Source organism: Pseudochaenichthys georgianus, chromosome 24, assembly GCF_902827115.2.
Source record: "Pseudochaenichthys georgianus chromosome 24, fPseGeo1.2, whole genome shotgun sequence".
NCBI classification, from domain to species: domain Eukaryota; kingdom Metazoa; phylum Chordata; class Actinopteri; order Perciformes; family Channichthyidae; genus Pseudochaenichthys; species Pseudochaenichthys georgianus.
This window is the reverse complement of record NC_047526.1, coordinates 31,749,651-31,767,374: the sequence shown is the minus strand read 5'-3', so window position 1 is coordinate 31,767,374 and position 17,724 is coordinate 31,749,651. Positions and strand designations below refer to the sequence as shown.

Genomic DNA, 17,724 nt, shown 5'->3' with positions numbered 1-17,724 from the left:
AACTACATCTCCCGTCTCGCACCACACACCAAGACGGCCGTCACGTTGGAACATTTCACTTCTTTCTCTCAGAACGAAGTGGCGAGGCGGAAAGTATTAAAAGAGGTGAAAATCACTCCAAGTCTGGGCACGTTGAGAGCTGTGCACACACACAAGGGGAGCTAGTCGGTTCCGTGAGAGCCAGCATGCGGGACCGGATTCTGGGATTTGTAGTCTTTCTAGTTGCGTATTTTTCATAGTCTTATATTTCAACAGTTTTACGACAAACTGTGATTTTTCTGACACGGAAATTATTTTTTAAATTGTCAAACTTCATATGTGTATTTCGTGGCACAATTCAAACGGGTTCGAAAGATATGTTTTCTCTCACCATTGACTTCAATGCATACTTTTTCCGAAATAAGGTCCCATGGAGGTCCCCCGGAAAGGGAGGGACATCGCCTCTTTATAGGCGTCGCTCTTATATAAATAATAGTATAGTACTATATATTCTTAATAGGGCTGTCAAAGGATTACAATTTTTAATCAGATTAATCACAGCTTAAAAATTAATTAATCATGATTAATCACCATTCGAACTATGTCCAAAATATGCCATTTCTTTATGTATATTGTTGGGAATGGAAAGATAAATGAAAGCAGGCGGATATATCCATTTAACATACAGTATCTATGTTTATTATAACATTTTTCTGTGTGTCAAAATGAAAGACAGCCCACACACCTATCAATCATCAAACCGTGGGGTCTTAATTCATTACGTGTTGATTTCTATCAACGGGGGAGTACTTCAGGAAAGTCGACAGAGGGGGGGGGGGGGCTAGTGGAGTACTTCGTGACCACAGAGTGTGAACGTTGTGATCAGCTGTTTTAGCGCAGTTCTCCAGTGAGGGGGGGAGTCTCCCTCCGCAGCCGGTTGGCGTAGTTTTGGCACAGTTCCGTTGTACAGACCGACGTTAACAGCAGCCTGTCTGTGCACACGGAGACCGACTCTGTCGTCCGGTGATCTAACCGCCTTCTGGAAAAGCTTCACAAGTACGTCGGTACGCAAATGCGCTTTGTGACACAAGTGACGGTACGCATTTCAGATTACCAGTTATGTGCACCCCTGTACTACAGCAAAAGTATTCTCCGTCGGGACTTCCTGCAACAACACCACGCCACATTATCTTGATTCTGATTGGCCAGAAGACATTATCAAAGATGTTCTATTGACAAAACGATCACTACGTGACAAAAGTTTTGAAAACCGTTTCTAGTCTTCGGTATTTCCAGATAAATGGCTACTGAAATCAATCTTACCAACTGCCGTCTGTGCAATTTACTCCGCGAGTTGGCGGACTTTATTTTGCTTACTTTAACATCATTTTTCATGGTGGGGCTCTGCCATTTCTTGGTATGGGTGTAGCCAGCGCTGGGTGTAGCCTACCCCAGCCATACCCTGGCGCTGCCACTGGTGGGACGTATGGGGCGGTGTTATTTTTACCTGCAGCAGAAGCCTCTCATCTCCAATGATGGCGGCTTTCCTCCAGTCGATGACTTCAGAGAAGGGAAGCTCCCAGCCGTTACTAAGGATCACCGGGATACACGCTGCCTGTTAAAAGAGAAAGAGGAGAACAATATAAATCCTCTAAAATGTCGGGCAACTAGAGTTGAATAAAACACAGTGGTGAAAATATCTTTACACACTTTAATAAAGAACTATACGAATGGTTTGATGAACTTTCTGTGTCCTTCTAGAAGGATTTTGTTTGTTAAGCTTTGGATGTTATTGCAAGTTGGCAATGAATCATGTCTCAAGTTTTCCCCGTCAGAGGACTGTTTTTGCATCAAAGAAAAAATAATATATTCACTGTTGACACGTTTTCACAGCTTGGAAGAGAAGGAGAGAAATCCCAAACACATGAGCACTGGGAGGAAATATTCCTGATCCTCTTAGGTAGCTCCTCTCTGAAGGCGCTCTTTAAACGCCTTCCAAGTGAGTGTTGCAGAAAAAAGTTGCCAAAAAGATTAAGGACAACAAAAAAGTGTATTTTATTTATTTTCACTGCGTGCATCAATATTTAGAGGATTCATTAGTGGGCTTTAATTCAGCAGGGGCTCTTTGAATCTCCCCACAGGAGCTCTCAGTGTTTCTGTGAAGGAACTTAATGATGAGGCTTTGTAAAGTGTCCATCATTGGCTTTATTAACGTGTTATTAATACATTGGAAAGTATCTGTTTACTCGGTTTGACTTATTTTACAACTCATCCATAAACCTGTGGTGCAACTTTTGATATATTCTCATTTTTAATAATATCAAATCAATGTAAATTGGAATTAACAAAAGATTGCTAATATGTTTATCAAAAACTATAACTCATAATTGGATGTGGTGACTAATCATATATAGTTTCATCATACAGTATATATCCACAGATACTTTCTAGTATTATCAAATAAATACATCATACTTCTTTGGGATTTTAGCCTTTGGAGACCATTTACATGCACTAAAACCTATCCAACACACTGCAGGAAAGAGACAACCCGTAAAAGTACAATAAAAGTACTCATAAATGCTAATTATATTTTTTTAAAAGAGGACTGATGCAGTGATTATAGTCACATGGCTTCACTATAATGACTGGTGATGTTTCCATGCATTCTTTGGGAGTTGGGGTAAAAATTCAAAATAAGTTTTTTAATTTAATGTTCACGTTGGGTCGCATCTCAATCGAGTGAAGCTGAGAGATGAAAGGAGATTCACAAAATGCCGCTGCATGATCAGTGACCTGCTCGTTCTCCCGGCTTTTATTAGTCTGGCTTTGTGAAATGACTTTTTATTTTCTAGTCTTTTAACCACCTCTTACATGTCTCTTTGTTTTCCTGTCCTCTGAATGTTGATGGATAGTTTTACCTTCGCACAAAGAGGAACCATTTTTCCTCTTTTGGATTTCCACCTCTCCATTGATTTGAGTGAAAAAGCCCTTAAATAACCAGCATGACTATAAAATGAATTCAAAGTAATTTTCCTTCCAATCATTCTTCCTATCCCTTTGTAATGTCACAACAACAATACTCCTCTACCTGCACATGTCTTTAACATAACAGAGGGCCCAATATGGGGCCAAAAGGGCCAATTACAGACTTTAAAGGGGTTGATGAACTTGGTTTATTTATTTTAATGTATACCCTGCCCATACTTCAGGTGAACATGTGCCTTTTGATGTTCATTAAAGCAGAAAGCATAAAAGGTCCTCTATAAAAGCCTACGTGTTACTGACTTCAAGGCACGCATTCTCCAGGAAAAAGACATAAAATACAAATATCATTACATTTAGCTGACGCTTTTATCCAAAGCGACTTGACCAATTACAGGGACATTCTCCCTGGAGTAACTAAGGACTAAGTGCCTTACTCAAGGGCGCACTAGTGGTGGTGTTCCTGGCGGGATTTGAACTCACAACCATCCGTTCTTCAGCCCACCTCACTATCCATTAGACCAGGGCTTCCCAAACCTTTCAGCCCGCGACCCCCAAAATCACTGTTCCAGAGACTGGCGATCTTAAATCAAGAAACAAAATCTCATTGGCTGGTGTCAATTTCTGACAACGTGATTTGTTCAGATGCGTCACGTGGTGTGCTAAAACACTTCCTGGTTTTGCTTTCGCTGGAAATTTAAATCTCAAAATGGCAAAAGAACGGCGGAAAAAACTTTCACAGAGAAGACGACAACAATTGTCACGGTCATACAAAAAACAAATGACCCCGAACACGAAATACCTTCACGGAGTGCGTCGAGGCGCAAGCTGTCATCCAGAGAACAGGAGGGTTCAGCTAGCGCCTCACTGCAATCTTTAAAGGTCGTTTTCTCAAAATTAGTTGTTTCTCCTACTCTGAGTCCGAAACTTCAACTTCAGTAGCACGTAGAGACACCAAACCTTCCAGTTATATTCCTATCAATATTATGAAGGTTTTTACAGAAGGGTTTGTTCATATATCATTCATAGCCTGAATTATATAACATTGTATACCTAAAAACATGGCGAAAATTTATATTTTAGAGCTGTTGACAGTATTTTCTGATTTGTGATAAAAAGAGATATCCAATATCCCTTCTGTAAAAAATGTAAATGCTAATATGACTACAAAATGAAACAAGACTTTCGAACCTGACTTTATCCAATGTTCAGAATTGTGTTCCTGAATTTATTAAAATATGCGCATATTAATGAGATGGCTCATTTGCATGGGGGGGGGGGGGGGGGGGTGGTGCCCCTACAAATAGAATCACATTATGTGGGAAACACTGATGATGATAATAATGATAATAACAAATTATTATTTGTTAATTTTATTATTTTATTTGTTAACCTCTTAAGCCCCATGGACCCGAGCTCGGGTCCGAAAATGCTATATATGTAGCAACAGTGCTATATCTGAAGTGTCATTCATGAAACTATTAATATTCCATACTTAGTAATATTAAGTACACTCGCGACCCCCACTTTGGGAACCCCTGCATTAGACCACCACTATCCCTATCAAGATTGTATTTTGCCAATTGGTGGCCTGACCCATCATGTCTCTATAGACAGCAGCTGATTCTGCATTGTGACGACAGAGGACGCACACACGAAAAACAAGAAGAATTTAAACAATACGAGACAGAGTCAGATACTTAATGTCAACACAACACAGAGACAGATGGGAACACGTTGCTAATGTAAGATGAACACCTCTGGTCTGAGGGTGGTTCTGTTTTTCTCGCTGCTGGTGTATCCACAGAAACAGGCGTTTTCTGTGGCAGGGAAATGACAGGTTGTCAATAGTAATAAGATCAGCTGTTGCTACGAGGAAGACGAGGAACTTGATTTGTTGAAGTGCTCAGCTGCAGCTCCAGCGGCTGTTAGCCAAGACATCCTGTTGATTAACTTTTGCAAAGCACCGTGTTATGTTACCAGCAATGTGAAAGAAGTATTTAATGGACTAAGGAGGAGTTTGTATTGTTAAACACACATTTCAAATAATTGTTCCAATTCAGTATCTTTAAATGTGACTGTTTTGAGAGCTGAAATAGAAAGACTTGATTCGGTTTAAGATCATTTTCCACCAGAATAAGAATAACCTGCGGACAGTGGACACTTTGCAATGAAGTACTATTCAGAATGCTATTTTAGGAGATAAGAAATAACATACATTAAAAAATTGGTCATATGTATTTTGAAACTGGTAAATACTTTTGTCTTTTTACCTGTTCGTTCAACCCATCAAATAACAGCTTATCTAATAAATACTGAACCTTCCACTTTCCCTTATTGGGCTGTAGTATCCTCACACCACGCACGCACGCACGCACGCACGCACGCACACACACACACCTGCAGAGCCTCCAGAAAGCGGAAGGATCCGAGCCGTCGGCCCCGGGGAACCAGGCAGAAACTGGAGTTGTGGAGCAGCTCCTGGTAGTCAAACCTGCACAAAGACACAGAGAAAACAACAGTTCAGTTACAACACATTTTCCCAGGCATCACAAAAAATCAACGTCACAGGATTTGGTCATTCAATCATTAAAACAGAGGAGCGGCGCAACACAGATTTCATTGTTCGTTTGTTTTACTTAAACAACCTGCTATTATGTGACAGGCGGATGCTGTCAGCAGCGGTTAGAGTGACCTTGTCTTTGGGTGACACACTGGACACCTGACATCTTATTTTGCTCGCCTCCTCTTTCGCACAGACACACACACACACACACACACACACACACACACACACACACACACACACACACACACACACACACACACACACACACACACACACACACACACACACACACACACACACACACACACACACACACACACACACACACACACACACACACACACACACACACACAGATTTAGGTCCCCACAAGTATAGTAATGCTAGGCCACACACACACACACACACACACACACACACACACACACACACACACACACACACACACACACACACACACACACACACACACACACACACACACACACACACACACACACACACACACACACACACACACACACACACACACACACACACACACACACACACACACACACACACAATACCTTTTCTTCATCGACTTTGGACAGACAGCAGTGACATGGAAGTGGAAAAATCCAACCCCAATTTTGTGGTGAACATGGAACACTCCGGAGAGTTTCTATAGACCTTCTATCAGGAGGGGGGGAATGTTTTATTTTAGTCTTTTTTTTAGAGAAATCTGTTTCAATTAAATCCGCACCTTTCAGTATGAAGCCATTAGCCTTTTTATCTAAACTATCTGCGGCAGAAAGGTTATTTAAAGGACTTTCACATTGAGAGGGCATGTTGGAGATGGCACGGAGCCAGGTTATATTTACAATGGAGATACTTGGGCTGTGTCTATTATCATTAAAGGGGCCCTATGCTGCTTCTGGGGGTTTCCTGTAGTGTGTTATACAGGTTGTAGTGCATGTGAATGGTCGGCAAAGGCTAAAATCACAAAGTTCGCTGCAGAAGGAGTTCTCTCCCACACATCTCTTTGCGGTTGACCAATCACAACAGAGCCGGCCAGCTAACCAATCAGAGCAGACTGGGCTCTGGTTTCAGACAGAGGATGAAAAGAGATGAAAAATAATGTCACAGTAGAGACACCAAATACTAATATAAAAAACTGGAAATGACCATGACTTGTCTCCTTAAAACAAATACATTGTTCGTGCTGTAAATCCAGCTGCCGTCCTTCACGAAGAAGCGAACTACACAGAGTTGTGTTTGATACTTAAATAGATTTGGGATGGATTCCTGGAAAGCTCTACAGTCGTGTTGCATCTGTTGCTTGAAGACGAACCTCTTAGTGAAACCCTGCTATGAGGGGCTGCTTACTCTCACCAGGATAAATCTAGCTGTAAAATATTAGTGTCTGCCTTCAAACACTCGCATCGATATCACTTGACGGACAAAATGCACCATGCTGTCAGATCAATATTTAATAAACCTGAATTTAAGGTGAGAAATTCTCTCTTCACATATCTTGATAAGATGAAATGGTGATTATATAACAGCTACCTGTGGACTCCTTTTTTTCTTCTATTTGCACGTTTCATTATTTATCTGCAGTGTGTCTCTTGGTGTGCTGGAGCTAGGACTCTACAAGCATGTCTTTGATGAAAAAGGTCCTTGAAAATGTATATGCTCGCTAAGAAGGAAAGTCCTTTAGATTGATCCTCATAATAATAATAATATCTTGCTGGTGATTGTGTTCACCTGGTGCCCTGTGTGTTCTCCTCCCTCCTCACCTGTGTCTTGTTGGTTTGATTAGTCCTGTGTGTATTTAGGTTCTGTTTTCCTCGAGCCCCCCAGAGCTCTGAGATCATCGGGGGCGGGCTTACGGTACGTCCACACAGCAGCTTTTCAAAAATCTTGAAAATCTTGGAGCTGGGCGTGTCTGAAAGCTTGGGGACCAACAACCAATCACATGAATCTCCCGCCCCCGACATACAAAGCAAAAAAACCCGGGGATTTAATGCGAGCAATATATATATATATATATAAATATATATATATATATAAACTCCCCAAACAGGCGAAAACCTACCAGTTCCACCCACTGTCTCTGCCACCTCCCTCCATGCCTGGTTCCTCCGGTTTGTATCCCGTTAATAGTTCTGGTCGTAAAGAACCGGGTGATTTGCTCCCGTAATTTCTCGTTTGGAATATGAGGAAATGAACTGCGGTCTGGTTCTCCCTGCTTACACGCGGTTTGATTGGCTAGCACTTCTACTGTCAGATTTGCATACACGTGTTTGATTGGCTGGCGCTTCCAGCTCAGCTTCAAAAGTTGAACATTGCTCAACTTTTGAATCCTGGAAATCTTCGCTTCACACTAAGGGGATGGGAAAACCCCCAAAAAGCATAATAGGGTCTTATCTTGATTAAACTTCAATATGCAAAAGTCTCTCGAGATCATAGAGGTAAGGCATTGACCTCTGATGGTTAAGGTTAGGATAGAGTTACCATTTATTGACTTTCCGTATAACCATGTTCAATTTGAACTGGTGCACCTGCTGTGGATCCGAAACCTAGACACTCAAGACATAACCAAATATAACAAAATAGAAACACAGACACACAGCTGACTGAAGGAATTGTTATATTGTTGTCGAACAGTATAAGAGCCAGAATACTTGCGTCAAGTCCGCCGAGAGTATGTCTGTCTAAAGCACACGTGTCAAACTCGAGGCCCGGGGGCCAAATCAGGCCCTCGGTGGATTTAATTTCGGCCCGCAGGATAATTTTTGATTACTATGAGATCTGGCCCGCCGGTATATTGCACGCACCCCTTCACTCCATCCTGAGGGTCTCCTCCGCTCAGAGCCTGAGCCCAAACATTGATGACCTTGCTCCCGAGATGAGACGCCAAGTGTCTGAACTAGCATCACAGAGCAGCACACTGACTTTAATGGATGTTTCCTTCTGCACTTTCTTTCTCACGACAACAGGGCATGTTTGGTTTTCTCTTTGAGGGAAATAGTTTTGTTGAAGCTGTTGTTGGCCTGTGGAAAAATGTAATCATAAGAAAAGTTGCAGATAGAGCCATAAGAAATGAATGCAACTGATTATTTAATGTTGTTTTTATAGGCAATAATGTAAGCTTTGTTAGTTCCAGGTTTAATATGTGCAATAAGTTCATTTCCATAAGTTTTGCAATAAACATTGAACCAGTCCGGCCCTCGACTAGAACACATTTTCTTATTTTGGCCCACTGTGTATTTGAGTTTGACACCCCTGCTCTAAAGAATAACAGAATGTCACAGGTTTTATACACTTCTTTTTAGTTCACACAGCACTATACCTTTGGACCTTTGCAATCACAACTTCCAAGATCCTAATAACATGCTTCAAACATACATGCACATTCAGTACAAACTAGGTCTCTTCAGATAAACTAAATCAGCGGTTCCCAACCTTTTTCAACTCAGGGCCCACTTAAGAATCAAAAAATGTTTCGCGGCCCACATTCAACCATAAACAATACGGAGGCTAAATAAGGTTCTGATTGGTCGATTCAGAACATGTGACACGTTGTAAATCCAGTAGAACAGACCGCTGTCAAGGACTGTAATGACCGTTGCTAAGGAGGATCGAACAAGAGAAAGGAAAAGAGGTTCAAATAAAAAAAGATCTTAATAATGAAAATGTTTCCACACAAATCATAATGTTTTGCAAATGATTTGGCGGCAAATATTGAATTTACATTTACACCCTTTAATGTTTTATTTGGGCTTTTAGATGAAGACAGTTAATAAATACAACTATTCTTCTGGATAAAATACATATTTTTAAAAGTCAATCAAGGAGTAATCTTAATTTAAAGTGTTTGAAGAGTAGATTCAAAATACAATTTCTTTTGGAAAAAAATATTGCCACAAAAAATCAAGGGGTGGCTCGACACGCCATGAAATGGGAAATAATGAGCTCTAACGAAGAGTGGGATTAAAGGAACAATAAATATGCTTGCTATTGTGTTTTTGGTGGTTTTTGGTTGTCAACCTATTTTTGTTTGTGAAATGTTGAAGTGATCCTACTGACTGTATCTTTATTTCATCTGTTTCTGTTTTGTTGTTGTCCTAGATGGGAATGTAATATCCTATGTTATTGTAATGTCCATGTTTGTGTCTTTAGCCGGTACAAAATGTAAAAATAATTATTTGGCGGCCCACTGGCAATGCCTTTGTGGACCACTAGGGGGCCGCGGCTCACAGGTTGGGAACGGCTGAACTAAAGGAGGAAACTCAAGAGCATGGCTTTTAAATGAGGTTAAATGGTTAACATAGGTTCAGGAGCATGGCCACGCCTAAAACTCCGCCTCGAACCACGGCCACCCCTATTTATATCCGGCAAAACTTCCGGCCACTGCTCGTCTCCATCCTCTCAACCCACCCTCCCTCTCCCTTCTACCCATGCAGTTTCCCTTCCGACTCACACCGAGCGATACATCCATCCACCCCTTCTTCCCTCCCTCCCCTCAACATCCCTACATCCTTCATCCCTCCATCCCTCATCGAACCACTCATCCCTCATCCCTACATCCCTTCATCCCTACATCCCTCATACCTACATCCCTCATCCCTTCATCCCAACATCCCTCATCCCAATATCCCTCATCCCAACATCCCTTCCTCCCTACATCCGTCATCCCTTCATCCCAACATCCCTCATCCCAACATCCCTTCCTCCCTACATCCCTCATCCCTTCATCCCAACATCCCTCATCCCAACATCCCTTCCTCCCTACATCCCTCATCCCTTCATCCCAACATCCCTCATCCCAACATCCCTCATCCCAACATCCCTTCCTCCCTACATCCCTCATCCCTTCATCCCTACATCCCTCATCCCTACATCCCTCCATCCCTACATCCCTCATCCCTACATCCCTCCATCCCTCATCCCTACATCCCTCATCCCTCAATCCCTCCATCCCTCATCCCTACATCCCTCATCCCTCATCCCTACATCCCTCATCCCTAAATCCCTCATCCCTACATCCCTCATCCCTCATCCCTACATCCCTCATCCCTCCATCCCTCATCCCTACATCCCTCATCCCTACATCCCTACATCCCTCCATCCCTCATCCCAACATCCTCTGCCCGTCAACATTTATATTCATATACTGTATATACTAACATCTTAATTCCAGGTACCGTCTGGGGGCCCGTAATCAGCCCACGCAGATCATGCCGGAGACGGAACCCCCACTCTGAGTCTCCCACTGCACGGACCACAGCTCGTCCTCCCAGATCATCCCCTCACCCCCCTCACATCATTCACATGTTACTTCAATAAACTTACAAACATCACATTGTTGTGGCGTGGTTCCTGCTCGTGAATACACGATCATATAATATAGATTATTTCAACACAACCGACTCCTTGCTACTGGGTTTCGCTGTTTGCAGCAGCCACGCAATCACATCCCGCAGCCATATTTGGGGATAGTGTTTCAGAAGCTTTGGATACAAAGCCTCTAGATAAGACCCTTCTTATATTCACCAACTGTTGAGGAGCTTCCTAGGTTCTCTAGTCGGGGGTTTCTGATTAGTTTTTCTGCGTTGATTTATTCTACATCTTCATCTGTCAGCCTCCTCATGGCTCTGTGTTTCCTGGTACTCTGGCACCATGGAGCTTTTCCATCTGTGTGTAGGTGTTTCCTCTCAGGGATTCTCTCAGGGAATCAGGCCTCTACATCTCTGGGGAAAACATGCTGTCCTGCCAATTGTGGTCAAGACGTGACATGGCAACACATGCTTTACACACCATTGCTTATAGTCACCCGCAGCAGAGGAATGTGTTATCTTTTTGTTTCGATAGTGTTGTTCACTATCTTTAATGTCAAGTTAAAACGACATACATTAATCTAAAATAAAGAGACGTTATTCGCAGTATTTGAATAACAAAGTAAAGAAGTCCAGTGAGATCCAATTAAAAACAACACTAAGAATTGCATTTAACTCCTCCTAATGTTGGTCCTAAAAGCCACTTCAACCAAACTGCACTTTCCCATCAACAGCCCTGCAGAGATATCTGAGACCAGAAAGGCTCAGAGCAATTTCCCCCCTGTCAGTATAGACAGGCTCTTGGCTTTACTGCTGTCTACCCAATCTCCACATCCTGTGTTTAGAATTGAAAAGGTCAGTGATCAAGGACAAGGTCGAGTCGCTGCTCCTCCTCAGTCCACTTATTGATTTACTGGGAGTGGATCCCCTGAGAAACGAGGACACACCAGCTGCTCTGAGAGGGAACCCCAGGATATCCCAAGAGGACATGGAGAAATTAAGCAAAAAGGACATCTGCTCTGCATGGTGTGGTGCCACCATCACTCTGATCCAGATGATGGTATCAAAAAAGTGCCTAAAAAGAAATACTCAGACAAACTCTTTGCATGGCATACAGTCTTTTCAAAAAGAACCTCAAAGTAGGTTCACTCACTTAACAACAGTGTTGGGACTAACGCGTTACTGTAACGCCGTTATTTTTGGCAGTAACTAGTACTCTAACGCATTACTTTTTAAATTCAGTAACTCTGTTACCGTTACTACATGGTGCGTTACTCCGTTACTGCGTTAGTTTTTTTATATAGTCAACAGCCAGGCGAACAGAGATGAGAACTGTACTTAAGTACTTGAGTAAATGTACTTAGATACTTCCTGTGTCACATGCGGAGACGCGCTGTGGGCGTGTTTGTGTTGTTTACTAACAAGACTATCATGGCGGCGGCGGAGCTCAAGTCTAGTTTCTCCACCTGGAGATATTCTCACTATTTCACTTTTGTCGAGCACAAAGAAAAGAACGTTTTAGTTAAATGTAAGTTGTGTCCTGGCGGGTCAAAGAGCCTATCTACTGCCAGTCATTCAAATCTCTTAAAACATCTGCAGAAACAACATGCTGGGACGAAGCTAGTAGCTAAGACCACAGAGACTCAGCCGACGCCACTCCACCTGCACCTGCACCGAAGCAACAGCGGCTGGATTTTAACCAAGGGACTGCTAGCCAGGGGAAAGTCGATAAAGCCATTGCACGGTATGTTGTAGAACACATGCAGGCTATCGCTACAGTGGAGTCACCCGCTTTCAGGGAGCTAGTTAGCATGATAGCATGTCCGGGCGGCACACGGCATATGGGACGGAACACTTTTTCCAACTACCTGGAGAAAGAATATACAAAAATGTAAAGCCAGCTAATATCGATGCTATCCAGATTGCATATAATGCATGTCAAGTTGATCAACAGATTGTATTATTCTCCAATGCAGTAACAGTACTGAAATGAAGGCTATAAGGGCATTCATATAATGGGAGCCCTTTTTTAAGTAACTAAAACGTTACTTTTCACAGTAACGCATTACTTTTTTGGTGTAAGTAATCAGTAAAGTAACTGAGTTACTTTTGAAATGAAGTAACTAGTAATGGTAACTAGTTACTGGTTTTCAGTAACTAGCACAACACTGGTTAACAAACATACAGTTACGGCAACAAGTATACTTGGTTAGGCGATGGAACAGATAGCAGTTTAGACCAAAGGAAATATGCTTTTTATGTCAAATGAGTAGTATGCTATGTTTAAGGAGCCCTATTAATGCTTTTTGAAGTTTTTCACAACAGAGCCGACCAGCTAACCAATCAGAGCAGACTGAGCTCTGGTTTCAGACAGAGGGTGGAAAGAGGTGCTGCATCACAGGCAGAATGAGAAAAATAAAGAGCTTTTTGACATGTCCCAGTGGAGACACTGAGTACAAATATGAAACTGAAAATGAGCAGAATCCTCTTTAAAACCCAGTTTGCTCAACAGACACTAAAAGGTGCCTCAGTGATTTGAAGACCTTTGTAAGCAAGCACGCTTCATCAAACCTCCGTGTAGTTTGTCCACCTCTTTTACTTACATGAGTCATTGTGCATGTAACGGAGGGGATCTCTGGGGCCGTAGGTTTCGGCCTCCGTTACGTAAGATATAGCTTCATTATGGGCGAAGCATATTACTTTGTTCCACGCTAAAACATTGCACAGGAAGCATGTGAATATATGTAATTTATGCTTCTATTTGTCACGATATGTTTTAGTTTGTCTGTCTCTGTTTCCTGTTTTAGTTTGAAAAGTGTTCCCCCTCCCGTCTTGTCTGTTGCTGGTGATTGTGTTCACCTGGTGCCCTGTGTGTTCTCCTCCCTCCTCACCTGTGTCTTGTTGGTTTGATTAGTCCTGTGTGTATTTAGGTTCTGTTTTCCTCGAGCCCCCCAGAGCTCTGAGATCATCGAGGGCGGGCTTACGGTACGTCCACACAGCTTTTCAAAAATCTTGAAAATCTTGGAGCTGGGCGTGTCTGAAAGCTTGGGGATTTTTTGCGAGCAATGCGACCAACAACCGATCACATGAATCTCCCGCCCCCGACATACAAAGCAAAAAAACCCCGGGGATTTTATGCGAGCAATATATATATATATATAAACTCCCCAAACAGGCGAAAACCTACCAGTTTCCCCCACTGTCTCTGCCACCTCCCTCCATGCCTGGTTCCTCCGGTTTGTATCCTGTTAATAGTTCTGGTCGTAAAGAACCGGGTGATTTGCTCCCGTCATTTCTCGTTTGGAATATGAGGAAATGAACTGCGGTCTGGTTCTCCCTGCTTACACGCGGTTTGATTGGCTAGCGCTTCTACTGTCAGATTTGCATACACGTGTTTGATTGGCTGGCGCTTCCAGCTCAGCTTCAAAAGTTGAACATTGCTCAACTTTTGAATCCTGGAGATCCTGGAAATCTTCGCTTCGCTCCCCCACAATGCAGTTCGGCGAAAAGCGAGGCAAAGTGACGTCATCCCCATTCAACGTCAATGGGCAGAGAAGCGTTGGAAGCCGTGGAAGATTCGTCTAAAGCTGCTGTGTGGACGTACCGTTACTCATTGTTCCCCGGCTCAGAACCAAACACGCCGAAGCTGCTTTTAGTTTTTAAGCTCGCCGCAAATGGAATAAACTTCCAGAAAACCTGAGGTCTTCACCAACGCTGAGTTCTTTAAAGTCGAGGCTAAACACACTACTTTTTACAGCTGCTTACCCAGAAGCCTTTTAACTTGTTTTAGCACTTACCGTATGTCGTTTTTAAAATATTGTATATCTCATTAATGCATTGTTTTTATGAAACTTTTATTCCATTATGTTTATTCATTGTGTTCCTCTCTGTTCTACTATCATGTGTTAATGATCATGTAAAGCACTTTGACTTGCCTCTGCGTCTGAAATGTGCTATATAAATAAGCGTATCTTACCTTACCTTATAGTGTGTGTGAGATCCTTGGTGCTGGTGACTGTGTTCATATTGAGGCTGTGTCATGTACCACAATGAATACATGCCCACACCGGGTTGTATTTGAGCTCTCTGCCTCCTTGCGTGGTCGGGCCGTTCAACGGTCAGCTTCACGGTGCATAATCCGCCTTGCGTCTGCACTTTTCTCTCACAATGACCTGAGTGGAGTTGGTAGCAGCAGGACTCCGATTACTTCAAACTGTTCTGATCGGTATCTGATTGCAGCGGGAAACAAAACTACATTTGTATGCATGAGGACTACCAATCTGTAGGAACAATTATCTAACAATCTGATAACTTCTGGGGAAAATCCATTACAGAGGAGCAGTGTGTAGATACGTTATGGATGTGGGATGATTTGTAGTATTCTTTTCCGTGTTTGTGTCCATGTTAGACACGATGAGACAGACGGAGTTGGATGATACCCAGTAAGGAAGAATTAAAAATCAATATGGGTCACAGAGAATCACTCAGAACAGTTTAGGTGAAAAACAAAACAAAACAAACAGTGAGGCTCACTTTAAAGTAAAAGGGTTCTCTCAGACCCTTAAGCACCTGCCACACTGTCCCGAAATTGACACCCGATGGACACACGATAAAGGAAATGTTCAAATTCGGCTGTGATCGTAGCAACATCGGGCCATTCGTGAGGGCATCTAAGCCATCGTATGACCGTCGGTGGAGTTTCTCAGGCTCCGGCAGCAACTTCGCGAGTGGCAACTGCGTAAGGCACTCGTGAGGGCATCTTGTCAAGTCGTGTCATCTTCGTGTTATCATCGGTGCATTCGCCCTCACTCTGATCGGGGCGAATGCCCGATGGCACCGAGGATAACAAGATGCCCTCACGATGGCCTTACGAAGGGCAAAATGGACACACGAATTCAACACGAAAATGAACCTTCGCAAGGTCCTTCGGCTATTTTTTGGCACGCCAAAGATTTTGCCACCGCTCACGAAGTTGCTGCTGGAGCCTGAGAAACTCAGGCGCTCACCGGCGGTCATATGATGGCTTAAGATGCCCTCACGAATGGCCCGATGTTACGATCACAGCCGAATTTGAACATTTCCTTTATCGTGTCCATCAGGTTTTTGCACAACAAAATCAGTGTAAACATATTATGTAAATAACCCAATTTGTGTTCTGTGAAACTAAAAAGGATATAATATATTATTTTGAAGGAGAGTTGACAGGAAGTTGTTGTTGCTATGGAAACAACATTACGGAGAAAACGTAATATTTTCTACATATAAAGACGGATAAAGTAAAGAACAAAGTCTGAAGATATCAGTAGTGTATCATAGTACTGTAACATAATTGTTTTTGGTACTTTCATTGCAGTTGTATGTCTTAAATGTAATGTAAATGTTGCCTTCGTGTGTGGTTCGGGGCCATCTTCGTGCGAAATTCTCAATTCCATATTCGTGTGTCCATCGGGTGTCAACTTCGGGACAGTGTGACAGGGGCTTTACTAGTTTCAGGAGAGAGTGATCGATATGAGGCTTTACAGAGTAGACCCAATGTGGTTTACAATGGTGACAAATATGTTTTCATATTGTAGGAAAAAACCCTCAACAAATGAATACAGTCGGAGAGATTTCGTCACACGTACCGGAACTACATGACGGACAGCTCTCTGTAACAGTCTGTTGTTGAATGAGTCAGAAAAATATTTCGAACGTTTGTCCTTTAGTCAGAAACATTCTCAACAAAAGTTCTCAAGACAAAGTAAAGGGCCAATAGATGCAGCGTCGTCCCGAACATGTAGGGCTGAATGAAAACACGTTCACATGCTTGTGAAGAATGCAATCAAATTTTTCTAATTGCAAATGTTTTGATAATACGACTCACTTTATATGCCTCAAAGGATAAATGAGTGCTAAGAGAATAACTGAATATAAAGAGGACGTTTCTTTGCTGAAAACTCCACAGAGTGCCATTAAAACTGTGACATTCTGTACCTGACAAGTTCACGTACAATGTGTTGGAGCGCTAGCCAATAGAAGGGCGAGTTACATAGTGATGTAAAGAAATACAAGTTGCTCACTAATCTTGTGAAGTGCTTGCGTCAGACAATATTTAACACTGAAGCGCTGAGAGATTGCTGTTATAAAAATGTACACTTGTTTCCAGCTTTAGCAGGAAATGGAAGTTGTTGATAAATGTCTTTTTGCTCTGTACATGCAGTAAATACATATTCAGCCTCACAGAGAGTCTGTGAGCAGGACTCTTGAGGCGATTCCAGCCTCCCAACATTTATCATTATAAATGCAGTGTACGGTTTAAACAAAAAAATTGCATCAGTAGTAATCACTACAAAGAGGCACCACACACACACACACACACACACACACACACACACACACACACACACACACACGTACGCACGGACACACACACACACACACACACACACACACACACACACACACACACACACACACACACACACACACACACACACACACACACACACACACACACACACACACACACACACACACACACACACACACACACACACACACACACACACACACACACACACACACACAGAAGGCTTTCTCCTGGTGTAATTGTTCAGTGTTTGAAGTCTCAAATGCATTGTGTGGATCCATTCATAATAAAGGAGACACACACACACACGCACACACACACACACACACACACACACACACACACACACACACACACACACACACACACACACACACACACACACACACACACACACACACACACACACACACACACACACACACACACACACACACACACACACACACACACACACACACACGCGGATGTCCTTGAAGAGAAAAATAACGTTTGTTTATAAAAGAGCTAACGGGGCT

General features: G+C 42.6%; 1 protein-coding gene across 1 annotated transcript in view; it reads right to left on the bottom strand.

The window, feature by feature from the left end:
• LOC117439799 (exostosin-1) overlaps positions 1–17,724 on the bottom strand; it is a 316,371-nt gene that overhangs the window by 55,880 nt on the left and 242,767 nt on the right. The window contains exons 3-4 of the mRNA XM_034075884.1: positions 5,365–5,458; positions 1,487–1,594 (exon numbers count right to left, since the gene is read on the bottom strand). Of these exons, the coding sequence (XP_033931775.1) occupies positions 1,487–1,594; positions 5,365–5,458 (202 nt within the window). The remainder of the gene's footprint in view (positions 1–1,486; positions 1,595–5,364; positions 5,459–17,724) is intronic.